General features: G+C 47.2%; 1 protein-coding gene across 11 annotated transcripts in view; it reads right to left on the bottom strand.

Annotated features, from left to right (window-relative positions):
• Positions 1–1908, bottom strand: part of LOC139749872 (CUGBP Elav-like family member 4) — a 1199110-nt gene extending 1197202 nt beyond the window's left edge. For 5 of the 11 annotated variants that reach the window (XM_071664244.1, XM_071664247.1, XM_071664233.1 and 2 more), the window contains exon 1: positions 1603–1903. In XM_071664244.1, coding sequence (XP_071520345.1) covers positions 1603–1659 — 57 coding nt within the window. In that variant the 5' untranslated portion in view covers positions 1660–1903. Of the gene's footprint in view, positions 1–1602 lie in introns of all 11 variants that reach the window. The other 6 variants (XM_071664228.1, XM_071664238.1, XM_071664232.1 and 3 more) reach the window with 4 other exon arrangements.
• Positions 1909–16282: the final 14374 nt, after the last annotated feature.

The following is a 16282-nucleotide window of genomic DNA, read 5'->3' as shown; positions in this document are numbered from 1 at the left end:
AGATCTCGATTTATCGCAAAGTCAGACACACACCTCCACAAACCAGAGCGAAATGCGCCGTTATCTTGAGTTTGCCGTTTTTTGTCAACTATCATTTCTCGATAATTTTCAATTAATCTTTATTGTTTCTTGTACAAAGAATCTACGTAGAACTAACACAAGTACGGGAGGTTATTGTGATTAACGAAGGAAAAATAAGCGATAAGGAACAGATGTCTTGGTTATTCGTGGTTATTATTGTCAAACTACTCATTTCTATTCCGCAGAATTTAAAGTTCTGAACCCATGATTATATATATATATATATATATATATATATATATATATATATATATATATATATATATATAATGCTCCCTCGCAGAGAGTGCATGAAAGCTTGCAATATCAACCCCTTAAGTAAAACAGCGCGGCGGCACTTGGTAGGAAAGGTGCGAACGAACCCTTGGGCGTAATACAGCACGACCCTTGGATATGACAGCCTGGCCTTCTGACCTACTCTTTACGGATCCGGTCAAGAGGACAGGTCATCATTCGTCGGAGTCGTACCGTCTCAAGCTCAGGGGTCGTATCGCCGCCGCGCGCCAGGATCGCACCGTCGTATTCAAGGGGTTGACGTTGTTTGGCAGTAGCGGCGGAGGTGCACCCAGCACGTCACCGGGGCCTCGCCTGGCGTGACGCCCCGTAATTGTAACTGCTCCATATTTATTGCCACACATAATGGACTCGCGACTTCATCACGCCACGCTGAAATCATGCTCTCTCTTTCCTTTAAATTCCCGGGTATGAGGTCCCTGTCCTACGGCTGTGCGGCATTTCACTATGACGAGGAAACGAAGCTGTACGCCAGACGCAGGAGTTCACCGCTGCCATTTAGAACTCCTTCGGGCTCGTGCTGTTGCTGCTGGAGGGGAGAAGAACGAGATCTTTCGGTCCTCTGGTGTGTGAGTACGAGTCCTCTCGGGCTACGGCTGTAGGAGAGGGCGAGTCCGTTATGGGTAGTGTCAACAGGAGAGGCAAGGCCTGCCTCTGCTTCACGCACGGGTTCCAGTATGGACCGGCTACCAGCGTGAAGTGTGAGGGAAGGTTGCCATTACTGTAGGTCCGCTGACTGACTTATGGAGGAGCGAACAGGCACCAGCCCGAGCCACGCCGGGAACACATGGCCTCCAGATGCATAATTAATTCGCGCCAAACTCCGTCCGCGCCGCGTTGCCAACACCTCGCCTCCCTCACGTGCGCGATAAAGAACACGAGGATCCTCCCGACGAGTATTACCACTGCCGGGAACGACGCTCTTGTTGACATTACGGTGAGAATTAGAGCGTCGAGAGAGGGAGGGGCGGAAGGCTACTGCTGCTGCTGCTGCTGCTGGTGGGCAGCGGCGGCGATGGTGGCGCGGCTGGGGGCGGACGACGGAAGCGGCGGCGGCGGCGGCGGCAGCGGCAGCAGCAGCGGCGGGCGGCGTCCACATGTTGCTCTGGTGGAGCCACAGGTCCCTCCCTGGGCGGCGGCCAGGACGGGCGCGGGCCGGTGCCGCTGGCTCCGTGCCTGGCGTCATGCAAGGCGGGAGTGCAACAAGTGTAGGGGTAGGTTGGTTACCTGGCTGAGGGCGGGGTAGTGGTAGAGGTGAGGGCGGACCTCCGTGATGAGAGCCATGACCCTGGCACCCTGGCTGCTCCTCCTGCTGCTGCTGCTGCTGTTGCTCCTGCTGCTACCACACTACTGACGGAGGGGTCCCGCTGCTGCTCACACAGCCGCCTGTGCGTGTGGGGTGTGGTAGAGGTGGTGATGGTGGTGGTGGTGGTTGCGGCTGCGGCTGCGGCGGCGGCGGTAGCAGGCTGGGGGGGAGGGGGAGGCACAGTCCACGCACACGAGGGCACACAGTCCACAGCGGCGAGGCCAGCACGCGACTACGAGGCCCAGCGGGGCGGTGCCACGCCGCTCCACCCGCCCACCCGTGGACACGCCCCCGACCCCCGACGCCACCAATCACCGCGCGCGAGCCGCCGTCCGCGCCGTCGCTATGGCAACCACGCACACACCACATAAATCTGATAATACACAGTTTTCTCCCAGCCCGGCACGGATGCTGCTAGGGGCGCGGCCCGGGCGAAGGGGCGGGAGGCTGCCGCCCAGCTCCAGTTCTGCCCCGCCGCCCCCAGCACCACTCCTACCGCCCCCAGCACCACTCCTGCCGCCCCCAGCACCTCTCTTGCCGCTCCCAGCACTTCTACAGTCACCCAGCATCACTCATACCGCCCCCCAGCATCAGTTCTGCTGCACGCGGTACCAGTCCGCCCGCTCCAACATCTCTCTTGCTGCCCCCAGCATCAGTCCTACTGTACCTAGCACTAGCCTTATCTTCCCAGCACTAATCCTACCGCCCCTAGCACCTTTCCTTTTGTCCCTAGCAATATCTCTGCCTTCCCCAGCAATAGTCCTGCTGTCACCAGCATCAGATTTACCTCCCGAACACCAATCCTGCCGCCCTAGCACCGGTCTGTCGCCCCTAGAACCAGTCCTACCTCCCAACACCACTTCTGCCGCCACCAATACTGCCAGTCCTCGCTCCCAGTACCATTCCTACCGCCCCCAGAACCATTCCTGCCGCTCCAATGACTGAGTCCTGCCGCCCCTAACACCAGTCCTGCCGTCCCCACCAACATCCCTGTCACCACCAGCACCAGTTCTGACACCACCAGAACCAGTCCTACCACCCAACTACCATCCCAGTCACGCCAGGCACGAGTCCTACTATCGCTACACCAGTCCTGCCTCGCCTTCCATCAGTCCTGCCAACCCCCAGTATCAGTTCCGCCACCACAGCACGAGTCCTAGCCCCCCACCCCTCAAGTACCAGTCCTGCCACCCCTGCCCCCGCCGCGCCGCCCGTAACTAGCAGTTTCCACAGACCCTCAGAAGCTTGGTCATATGACGTCGACCTCCTCTACCATCCACTGCCTCGTCAGCTTCCTACACTATGTATCGTAACAGAGAGACACGCAACACCTCTGTTGTTCCTATCTTCGTTGCCGACGCCAAAACTTTTGGTTCAGTCAATTATAACACCAGACCGTGACGGCCCCAGCTCTCGTGAGCTGTCTGCGTGTGTACCTGCCACCAAGGCTTGTACACGTGCTTCGCGTCTGGCTGATGCTTCCCACAGTGTCTTTGAGCCGTCCGTCACTCGAGGACTGACCATTATGTCATCTTATTCCCTCGAACGGCAAAGCTGAGGAATTCTTCTTCTTTCGCCTTTCTTTCTTACTATAACCTTTCTGCCTTTAAGAGACAACTCTACAAACACATTCTTTTTCTTGTTTCTTTTTTTTTCATTTATACATGGCGATGATTTGGTCATGCATGACCGTGTCATGTCGGTCGGTGCGACTAAACAAAAGATCAACCAGGCCATCATCAACCTTGGGTTAGGGACAAATCTCAACCCGTGGCTCGAAGACATGCTCTGTGAGTGTCGTCAGGCTGTAAGCTACCAAAGGGCCATCTTCACCTTCCAATCCCTCATCCGTGAAGTTCAGCAGGAATAAAAGATGGGACTCTTTCTTTACTCATCCTTATAAATAATGCGATGACAGATCTCCCTGTTCCACGAGGCACGTCATGGGTCTACCACTGGTGTCAGACTTGACGACAGCCTTGCCAGCTACACCTTCTGCTGCCTCACTAGGCTCCAACCTCCTCCAGGATGTTCAATTAACAACTAGCCTCCTCCTCCTCCTCCTCCTCCAGGATGTTCAGTTCACTAAGATTCTCGATATCACCTTAAGCGATAAACTAAGCAGGAAGGAACACGTCAGTAATATCGTCAAATCCTCCTGTTATCATGTCAACATTCTTCGAAGACTGAAGACACTTGGTCTCCCTCTAGCTAAATTAATAAAACATCAACTTTCTTTCTTTTCAAACTCCACTATGGCTCCCCTCGCCTGGTCCTCCTCCCTGTCCACCACACAACAGGGGATACAGGAGGAGATGCCTACAAAGAGCAGGCAAGATGATCATCCTCGGTCCCTCCTGCACCACCTAGCAAGATGCTCTCAACTCACTAGTCCTTCCTACTTTCTTTCACCATCACGTAGACCTCATGCGACAGTCTGGGAAGCTCCTGCTTCATTGTTCTCGCCACCGTCACCTCCTACCACTAGAGATCCATCGTCCGTGAGTTGCAGCTCGCCTCCACATACGCGGTGAAGCCATCCGATATCGTACGACCTGCTACCAGACCATCTCATCCACAGTCTTTATGTTCAACCCCGCCCCCATTCCCTCCTCCTTTCTATAGCCCCACTGCCTATGTTAAGTGTATCATCCATGCGTATTTTTAGCTCTCAGCTGCATACATTCAAATTAAATGTAAAAAATTTCTGTTACTGTTTATTTTCATAGGCTCGCGCCACCCCCAGCCCCAAACTTACCGCACCTACCCTACCCCGCCACCCGCAACGCCAGTCCTGCCGTCCATAGCCCCGCCACCCACAACCCCAGTCCTGCCGTCAATAGCCCCGCTACCCATAACCCCAGTCCTGCCGCCCACAGCCCCGCCACTCACAACCCCAGTCCTGCCGTCCAGAGCCCCGCCACTCACAACCCTAGTCCTGCCGTCCAGAGCCCCGCCACTCACAACCCTAGTCCTGCCGTCCACAGCCCCGCCACTCACAACCCCAGTCCTGCCGTCCAGAGCCCCGCCACCCAGAACCCCAGGCCAACCGTCTACTGCCTCGCCACCCAGAACCCCTGTGGTAACCACCTTAGTATCTCCATCCATTACCCAACCATCTCTCTGAACCTCAACATCTCCATAACCCCAAAATCTTCCATCCCTCATCCAGTATCTCCTCACCAACCTTAGAAACTTCAGTCTACACCTCAAGTACGTCAACCCTACAAACATCAACCTTTGCAATGCCAATTACAATATCGCCGCCTTTACATTACCTATACCTCTGCCTAAACCTCTAAACACTCTACCTACACAGCCCAACTAGCGTGCTTACCCCACAATGCCCAACTCAAACCCCAATGCCCAAAGCCTTAACCCCTGAAACTCGTCCTTATCCTCCGTCTCTAACCCCATCATCATCATCCTATTCAAGCGGATGGGATGCTAATGACCATTCCAGTCGCATCTCCAGTAACAACCCCAGTAACCTCACCTAACGTATCGTCAACCCCAGCCTCATCTAAGATCCCCATCCCAAACCCCATAATCTCCACCCGACATCTTTCCCCTCTCCCTCCTCCTCCTCCTCCTCCTCCACCAATTTCCAACATTACACAAAACCAAAGAACAGCTCTAAGTTCAGCACCTCCGTCTCCATCCCTGGGAGACGCACGGCTTCAATATCTTCTCTAATTAGACCCTTCAACCTCCGTGCCAATACCCCATCTCTGCCATAACCCCAGCAACCTCCCACCCCACCTCCCCTGCAGCCCAGACCATTAAAACTAAGCCGCCAGGACTCCCAAGTCTTGTACAGCTGGTCCCTTCATGCATCACACATCTTTTCTTCCACCTCCTGTTTTCCCACACTTACCATCTCCTTTTCTAATTCTGCAGCTCATTATTGTCTCATGTTGTTCCCCACAGCTGCGAGTAGCTCCCTTCCTGATGTGACCTGTCCTTACCAGCTGTGACCAGCCTCTTAGCACATACGACCTTCCCCTAACAGCTCCGACCTGCCCCAAACAGTTACGACCTTCTCTAACAGTTACGACCTGCCCTAAACAGTTATGACCTGTTCCCAACAGCTACGACCTGCAGTCTAACAGCAACAACCTCGCAGCTAGGACCTATTTCTCAACAGCTTCATCCTGCCCTTAACAAATAGCTATGACCTGTTCCAAATAGTTACGACCTGCCCTTAACTAACATCTACAACCTGGCCCCAGAATTTCCACTCTCCCGCCCCAGGTCATGTTGCCTCTCCCCTAGGTTATACATCACACCCCTGCTGTGTAACAAGCCACACTCCTGCTCTGTAACTAGCCACATCCCTGCGGCGCAACCAGCTACACTCCTCTCGTGCGACTAGCCACACCCTACTGCGTTACTAGCCACACACCTGCTCTGTAACCAGCCACACACTTGCTATATCACTACCCACGCACCTGCTAAGTAACTATATACGCCATTGCTATGTAGCTACCTAAAACCCTGCTATGTAACTAGCCACACCCCTGCTATGTAATTAGCCACATCCCTGCCAAGCCTCAAGCCACATCCCTACTACGTTTCTAGCCATACCCCCTGCTATGTAACATGCAACCTCTCTACCATACAACTAACCACATCCCTGATATGCCACTAACCACAAACCTGGTAAACAACTAGGCACATCCTGGCAACTAGCCACATCCTTGATATGAAAACATCCACATCCCTGTTATGCCACTAGCCATACCCCTGCTACCAAACTAGCCACATCCCTGCCATGGCTGTAGCCATCTGCCTGTTATGTATCTAGCCAAACCACTGCTACGTAATAAACCACATTGCTGCTGTGCGTCTCGCCACATCCTTCCTATGTAACTAACCCACACCCCTGCCATGCCACACCCCTGCTATGTAATTAACCGTATCCCTCCTATGCCAATAGCCACTCTCCAGCTGTTCAACTAAAGACAAGGCCAGTAACAACAAGAAATCAACAAGAATACTTAACAATAAGAAAACAACAACAAAAGAAACACTGGGAAAAGTAAGAACAAGAAAATGACAAAAATGACCAAACCAAAACAACCAAATAATAACATAAACAAAAGCAGCTTAACCAACAACAGCAAGAAGGAGAAGAAGAAGAAGAAGACGATTATAATGATGATGATGTACAACAACAACAACAGATGACAAGGAAAACGATGAAAGACAAAAAAAAAATATAAAACATTGACAGAGTTAAATCCTCATTAAAGCAGAATATACATCCAGCTGTGACTGACAACACAGGAATACACAACAGGCAACGGAGAGGTGGACAAAGACACAAGACAGAAAACAAACAAAATAGGAAAAACAGTGCAAGGGGTGGGGGGAGGGGTGGGGGGGAGGGGTGGGGGACTGACAAGAGGAAGGGAGGAAAGAAAAGAGAACAAGACGGCCAAAGACAACAACAGTGTTATAGCAAAAACAGATGAAGATACAAAAGAAAAAAAATGTTGGGAAAGGAGCCACGGCGGCTGCAAGGACAACACGAACCAGTACAACACACACACACACACACACACACCACACACACACACTACACACACCACACACACACACCACACACTACACACACACACACACACTACACACACCACACACACACACCACACACACATACCATACACACACCACACACACACACCCATCACACACGCACGCAAACACACACACACACACACACATACACACACACACGCACACACACACACACACACACACACACACACACACACACCACACACACATACCATACACACACACACACACCCATCACACACGCACGCACGCACACACACACACACACTCACACACACACACACCCACACACACCACAGACACACACACACACACACCACACACACACACCCCACAGACACACACACACACACACACACCACACACACACACACACACCCACACACACCACAAACACACACACACAAACACACACACACACACACAAACACACACACACCACAGACACACACACACACACACACACGACAGCTATAATAACCGCAAGGGATGGAAACAAGACGTAGCAAAAGAAGGAAAAAGAAAGACAAACGAGAATATATATTAAACGAGAAACACAAGAGGAAGCAACAACAACATACAATAACAGGAACTTAAGTGGGCCCAAAATAGGGACTAGACAACTGGTACGAAAACAGGGGATAAAACAGGGGCAAAAATAGGGACTTGACTACTGGCAAAAAAAATAGGAAGCAAAATAGGGCCAAAAATAGGGACTAAATTAAATACAAAACAGGACCCAGAAAAGGAACACTAAATAGGTCCAAAACATAGGCCACAAAAATAGGGACATAAAAGAAAAAGATATCTAAGAAATCTCTGAGTAGAATACACATCTAGCAACACTCTCGAGGTATAACATACAAGTATAGCCTTGTCATTTCCCCACTCCCCTGGGGGAGATACACGTACGGGGGGAAATCGTAAAAAAAAAAAACCCTCACCGCACAACTACAGACGGTACGCACACTGAAGTGAATAACAGTGAGTGAAAGATGTGTCAAAAAAAAAAAAAAATGGTAAGTCTGAAAGATTAGATACGTCACTCATCGAGAGAGAGAGAGAGAGAGAGAGAGAGAGAGAGAGAGAGAGAGAGAGAGAGAGAGAGAGAGAGAGAGAGAGAGCAGCGACAATAAGGAAATGGTGTTATGAATACAGGGCAATCATATCAGCAGAAGGTTACTACACGATAAGAAAAGAGGCTGTGATAAGCAACCCCCCCCCCCCCCCCTTCTTTCCTTCCCTCCCGGACCCCTTCCCTATGGCCGACAATGCCAACACCAGAGCACACGACAACAACAACAACATCGCTGGTGTGGGGGGGGGGGGATGACACCAGGGAAAGCAACAGCAACGTCTTTCAAGAGAACAACAACAACAACAACATTAGCGTCCTCAACAATAACAACAGCAAAGGCGACAGAAACGTCGGCTGGTCTGCTGCACCAACAACAACAGCAGGAGGGACAACAACAACAACAACAGCAAGTTATGAAATGTCGTTTAGGACGACAGTAACATCACCAGGGGTACCACCAACATCAGCAGAGGTAACATCACCAGGGGTACCACCAACATCAGTAGAGGTAACATCACCAGGGGTACCACCAACATCAGTAGAGGTAACATCACCAGGGGTACCACCAACATCAGTAGAGGTAACATCACCAGGGGTACCACCAACATCAGTAGAGGTAACATCACCAGGGGTACCACCAACATCAGTAGAGGTAACATCACCAGGGGTACCACCAACATCAGTAGAGGTAACATCACCAGGGGTACCACCAACATCAGTAGAGGTAACATCACCAGGGGTACCACCAACATCAGTAGAGGTAACATCACCAGGGGTACTACCAATAACAGTAGAGGTAACATCACCAGGGGTAACAGCAACATCAACAGAGGTAACATCACCAGGGGTACTACCATCAGTAAAGGTAACATCACCAGGGGTACTACCAACATCAGTAGAGGTAACATCACCAGGGGTACTACCAACATCAGTAGAGGTAACATCACCAGGGTACTACCAACATCAGTAAAGGTAACATCACCAGGGGTACTACCAACATCAGTAGAGGTAACATCACCAGGGGTACTACCAACATCAGCAGAGGTAACATCACCAGTGTTAACACCACATCAACAGAGGTAACATCACTAGGGGTAACACATCATCAGTAGCCGTACCATCATCAGGTTTAACACCAAAACTACTTGAGATAACATCAAAATCAGTAGGTAACATCAACATCAGAAGAGGTAACCTTACTAGGAAGAACACCAACACCAGTAGAGGTAACATTACTAGGGATAACATCAACATCAGTAGAGGCAACATTACTAGTGTTAACATCAACATCAGTAGAAGTAACATCACCAGGGGTAATACCAACATCAGTAGAGGTGACATTACTAAGGATAACATCATAAGCAACATCACCAGGGCTAACATCAACATCAGATGAGGTACCATCAGTGGAATTAACATCACCAGGGGTGACACCAACATCAGTAGAGGTAACATCACTAAGGATAACATCAACATCAGAAGAGGTAACATCACCAGGGTTAACATCAACATCAGTAGAGGTAACATCACAAGGGTTAACATCATCATAAGAGGTAACATCAGTAGAGGTAACTTTACCATGGGTAACACCAACATCAGTAGAGGTAACTTCAGTAGAGGTAACATCAACATCAGCAGAGGTAACATCACCAGGAGTAACATCAACATCAGCAGAGATAGCATCATGGGTAATACCCCAACATCAGAAGAGGTAACATCATCACAGGTAACATTAACATCAGGAGAGGTAACATCATAAGTAGAGGTAACATCACCAAGGGCAACACTAACATCACGAGGTAACATCGAAATTAGTAGAAGCAACATCAACAAGGTAACAGCAACATCAGTAGAGATAACATCAACAACAGCACAGTTAACATCAACATCAGCAGAGGTAAGACCTCACGGATAACATCAAAATCAGTAGAATTAACATCAGAAGGGGTAACATCAACATTATCAGAGTTTTATCACCACTAAGAGTAACAACAACATCATTAAGAGGTAACATCACCAGGCGTAACATCATCATTAGAGGTAACATCACCAGGCGTAACATCATCATCATTAGAGGTAACATTACCAGGCGTAACATCATCATCATTAGAGGTAACATCACTACGGGTAACAACATCATTAGAGGTAACATCACCAGGCGTAACAACATCATTAGAGGTAAAATCACCAGGCGTAACATCATCATTAGAGGTAACATCATCATTAGAGGTAACATCACCAGGTGTAACATCATCATCATTAGAGGTAACATCACCAGAGGTAACATCATCATTAGAGGTAACATCATCATTAGAGGTAACATCAGGTGAAACATCATTAGAGGTAACACCATCATTAGAGGTAACATCACCAGGCGTAACATCATCATCATTAGAGGTAACATCACCAGGCGTAACATCATCATCATTAGAGGTAACATCACTGGGCGTAACATCATCATCATTAGAGGTAACATCACCAGGCGTAACATCATTAGAGGTAACATCACCAGACGTAACATCATCATCATTAGAGATAACATCAGGCGAAACGTCACCATTAGAGGTAACATCATCATCATTAGAGGTAACATCACCAGGCGTAACATCATCATTAGAGGTAACATCACCAGGCGTAACATCATCATCATTAGAGGTAACATCACCAGGCGTAACATCATTAGAGGTAACATCACCAAACGTAACATCATCGTCATTAGAGGTAACATCACCAGGCGTAACATCATTAGAGGTAACATCACCAGACGTAACATCATCATTAGAGGTAACATCACAGGCGTAACATCATCATTAGAGGTAACATCATCATCGTAACAGGTAACATCACCAGGCGTAACATCATCATTAGAGGTAACATCATCAGGCATAACATCATCACCAGGCGTAACATCATCATCATTAGAAGTAACATCACCAGGCGTAACATCATCATTAGAGGTAACATCACCAAGGCGTAACATCATCATTATAGGTAACATCACGAGGATTAACATCCATCAATAGAGGTAACATCACCAGGGTTAACAACACATTAAGCAGGGATAGTATCCGTCAACGCTATAACAACATCGTTTTCTGGGGGGTTACTATAACAACAACAACAACAACAACAACACATAACACAGCCGCATTAGTCGGAACAAACAAACAAACAAAAATCATTAAGACAGGAACATTAGTTGCATCAAGACAACAACAAAACAACAACAACACTACAAGCAAAAATAATAAGCACCAGAAACACTATAACAACAACAGTGGCAGTGTTACCAGCACGGCCGAGTAAGACAACAAAGACAATACCACAACAAGAAGATTATTATGAACAACAACAACAAGGACGGCGACGATGTTCGAAAATGCCAACATCAAGAGACAAACATCATCAACAACGGGGAAACATCTGCAGTACAATCAACATCAACAAAAAACAATGAAAAAACAAGCATTAGTACAGGCAATACTAACATCAGTGGGCCGTAAACCTCATCAGTCAAGACGATAATAACGTCGTCAGCAAAATGACATCAACATCACATCAGAAAACATCAACAGCACCATCAACATCATATTAGAAGACAATAACATCATGAAGACAAAAACATCAATAAAGGCTAAAGTGACATTGATTAGCACAGTAACATAAGCAGCAGAGAAAGCGTATCATCGGTCACACAACATCAGTAAAGACAGTAATAACATCACTCAAGAACGCCAGAGAATCAGTGGGGGTTGGCAACTACCAAAGTTGTGTGTGGACAACAGTAACATCAACAGGGATAACAAAGGCAACAGGAACATCAACAGGGATAATAACGTCAACAGTAACATCAACAGGGATAACAACGGCAACAGTAACATCAACAGGGATAATAACGTCAACAGTAACATCAACAGGGATAACAACGGCAATAATAACATCAACATGGATAATAACGTCAACAGTAACATCAACAGGGATAACAAAGGCAAGAGGAACATCAACAGGGATAATAACGTCAACAGTAACATCAACAGGGATAACAACGGCAAAAGTAACATCAACAGGGATAATAACGTCAACAGTAACATCAACAAGATAACGTCAACAGTAACATCAACAGGGATAACAACAGCAACTGTAACATCAACAGGGATAACAACGGCAACAGTAACATCAACAGGGATAACAAAGGCAACAGTAACATCAACAGGGATAACAACGGCAAAAGTAACATCAACAGGGATAACAACGGCAACAGTAACATCAACAGGGATAACGGCAACAGTAACATCAACAGGGATAACAACGGCAATAATAACATCAACAGGGATAATAACGTCAACAGTATCAACAGGGATAACAACGGCAACAGTAACATCAACAGGGATAACGGCAATAACATCATCAGGGATAATAACGTCAACAGTAACATCAACAGGGATAACAACGGCAACAGTAACATCAACAGGGATAACAAAGGCAACAGGAACATCAACAGGGATAATAACGTCAACAGTAACATCAACAGGGATAACAACGTCAACAGTAACATCAACAGGGATAACAACGGCAAAAGTAACATCAACAGGGATAACAACGTCACCAGTAACATCAACAGGGATAACAACGGCAACAGTAACATCAACAGGGATAACAACGGCAACAGTAACATCAACTGGGATAACAACGTCAACAGTAACATCAACAGGGATAACAACGGCAACAGTAACATAACAGGGATAACAACGGCAACAGTACAATCAACAGGGATAATAACATCATCAAACATCAAAATCGGTAGAACAACCACATCAATCGAGACTCGAACAAAAACGTCAGCGGAGGTAAGATCATCAGCCAACCTAACAATTACAACAGTGGTCGTCAACAACGACACTAAACACAACAAAAATATCCACAACAGTAGAGACAGTGTTACCTGTAACGGAAACAAACGAAATTCACAAGGACAACAACAACACCATCAAATCCTCTGAGCACGACGGTACGACCCTTGAGCACGACGGTACGACCCTTGAGAACGATGGTACGACCCTTGAGCACGACGGTACGACCCTTGAGCACGATGGTACGACCCTTGAGCACGACGGTACGACCCTTGAGCACGATGGTACGACCCTTGAGCACGACGGTACGACTCAAGCATGACGGTACGACTCTTGAGCACGACGGTACGGCCGTTGAGCACGACGGTACGACTCAAGCATGACGGTACGACCCTTGAGTACGATGCGGCAGTCTTTGAACACAATAGTACGACCCTTGAGTATACAATTAGGCGACCTTTGTACTATAATGGTCAGGTTAGGTTATACTAACATTACACTCAAGTGTCGTACTGACGTGCGCAAGGGTCGCACCGTCGTGCGCAAGGGCCGTACCGTCGTGCGCAAGGGTCGCACCGTCGTGCGCAAGGGGTACAATAAGAAAATGAGCATCAACAGGAAGAAAAAACATACCATGGGGCAACAATAACAGGAATGATCAAGAAGAAGAAGAAGAAGACAATAAAGAAGAAGAAGAAGAAGAAGAAGTAACAACAACAAACAGGTAAGAACAAAGAACAGTAGGCAATAACAAGAAAAACAACGGCACGGGCAACAGCAAAAACAACTTAGAAGAACGCGTCTCTTCTATAAACATATAAACAAATAAAAACAAATATGACTCCCAGCCCTGCTACCCTCCTAGTAAAGTGAACTGCATTAAACCCCCACAGTTTACGGGCAAAAAGAATATTAAGTTATGAATCAATTAGACTTGACCTCTGACCTCGTCCACTCAGACTTGCTGGGATATGACATCACACGATAATGATCCCAGGCGTTTGGGCGTCCCAGACTGAGGGACACATGAATGTCATGATGCTGGCTGACCAGGAGAAGGAAGGACACGCAATGACCTGTGCTGGAAGGAAAGAGCGGAGGAATATCTTGTTTACCTCCAACAGAGGCTTGGGAGAGAGAGAGAGAGAGAGAGAGAGAGAGAGAGAGAGAGAGAGAGAGAGAGAGAGAGAGAGAGAGAGAGAGAGAGAGAATAATCAGAGGTCAGCAATATTACAGATACTCCCCAGATCTTCACCAACAACAGGAAACACTCCCTGGGTCTCCACCATTATCAAAATCAAACACAACCTGAATCGCCAACAACAACATTAGGAGTTACTGGAGCCTCCATCACCAACAACAATACACCTTATCAGTACCTCCACCACCACCATCATCATCAGACACTGTCTGTATCTCCGCCACCAACAATATGCATTATCTGTATCTACACCAAAAATAATGAACACTTTCTCTCCAACAACATCAGACACTACAACAGCGTCCATCGACAATAAAATCAGCCCAGTCCAGCTTCCCCACCACCAACACCACCAACAACGGTGATTATAACGAAAAACTGCTCATTTGTGACTATATATATATATATATATATATATATATATATATATATATATATATATATATATATATATATATATATAATAATAATAATAATAAATAATAATAATAATAATAATAATAATAATAATAATAATAATAATAATAATAATATATCAATAACACAAGCAGAAAGAAGAAGGCCTGGGAGATAAACATGGACATCATGTTAAAAATTTTCGCTGTAACGTTTTCGCTAAGTCCGTCCGTGTGGCAGAGGCGGCGGTGACCACTTCCTCCTCTGACTCAACGCTGGCTGAGGAAAAATTACCCCCAGACTCCCGCTAACGATGAACACCTGAGCAGTGAGGTAAAAATGGCATATCCTACGAGTAAGTCTCAGAGGCAACAAAGACACAGGGAAGGGAGGAAATGAGCCAGGCACGTACACCCACCCCGACCCCCTGCGTCCCTCATCTGTGGCAAATATCAATATCCAGAAGAATCAGCACATTAGCCACACCTCCACGACCACCACCGCCAACCACTAGCACTCATGTGCTGGAGTGAGTGTGCCTTTGATACGAGCGTGTGTGTGTGTGTGTGTGTGTGTGTGTGTGTGTGTGTTTGTGTTTGTTTGTTCTGTATGGGGAGAAAAGTTTATACTCGTGGGATCTCATCTCTTGTACTTTCTCTGCTGTCATACAACTTTCTAAACTTCTGTGTGCTGTCCAAGTTCACAACTGTATTTCTCATTCTGTTCCATTCATCCAACACTTATACGAAAAAGTAATTCTTTACATCTTTTCTAACATGTTACTTGCCTAATCTCACGCTATGGACACTAGTTGTTCTCGACTTGCATACCTCGAAGATATGATCACTGATGATATCATCAAACTGGCTTAGAAACTTATACCGTGATCAAGTCATCCATTACTCTTCTTTCGTCCAGAGTGGACAAATTTAAGGCCTCTAAACTTTTCCCGTAACTCACCTGTCTTAAATATGGTGCTATCATTGTTGCCCTCCCCTGCACCTTCTTTATTACTTCTTTGTGCTTTTGTAAGTGCGATGACCAAACTTGAGACGCAGTTTTTCTAGTTTCGTCCTGATATGAACAGCTGGATGCATATATCCTTATCCTGAAACCAAAGTGCTATTTCAAAAGTGCAGTACGTCTCCTTTGCTGCTCTATTAGTGTGAGGCTCTGACGACAGCTCAGGGACGATGTATACTCCTGTCTGTCTCACGTGCAGGTTCCTGTAACATATCTCTTGCTAAGTAATGTTCACATCAAGGCCTTCTGTCGCTGTGTATCATCCCCAGTACTTTACATTTACTTAGGATGAATTTCATCAGCCATGTAGGGCATCAACCTTGGATTCTTATGCCTACTTGTTGGCTGAGACGATCCATCTCGCTTTTCATCTCCCTCATGATTTTGGCATCATCTACAAATATATGCAGGTCTAATCCTTCTGACAAGTAATTTACAAAGATGAAGAAGAGCAATAGTCCCCAGAACAG

Source organism: Panulirus ornatus, chromosome 8 (genome assembly GCF_036320965.1).
Source record: "Panulirus ornatus isolate Po-2019 chromosome 8, ASM3632096v1, whole genome shotgun sequence".
Classification (NCBI taxonomy): Eukaryota; Metazoa; Arthropoda; class Malacostraca; order Decapoda; family Palinuridae; genus Panulirus; species Panulirus ornatus.
Note: the sequence above shows the minus strand (reverse complement) of the source record. Positions and strands in the feature narration are given on the sequence as shown.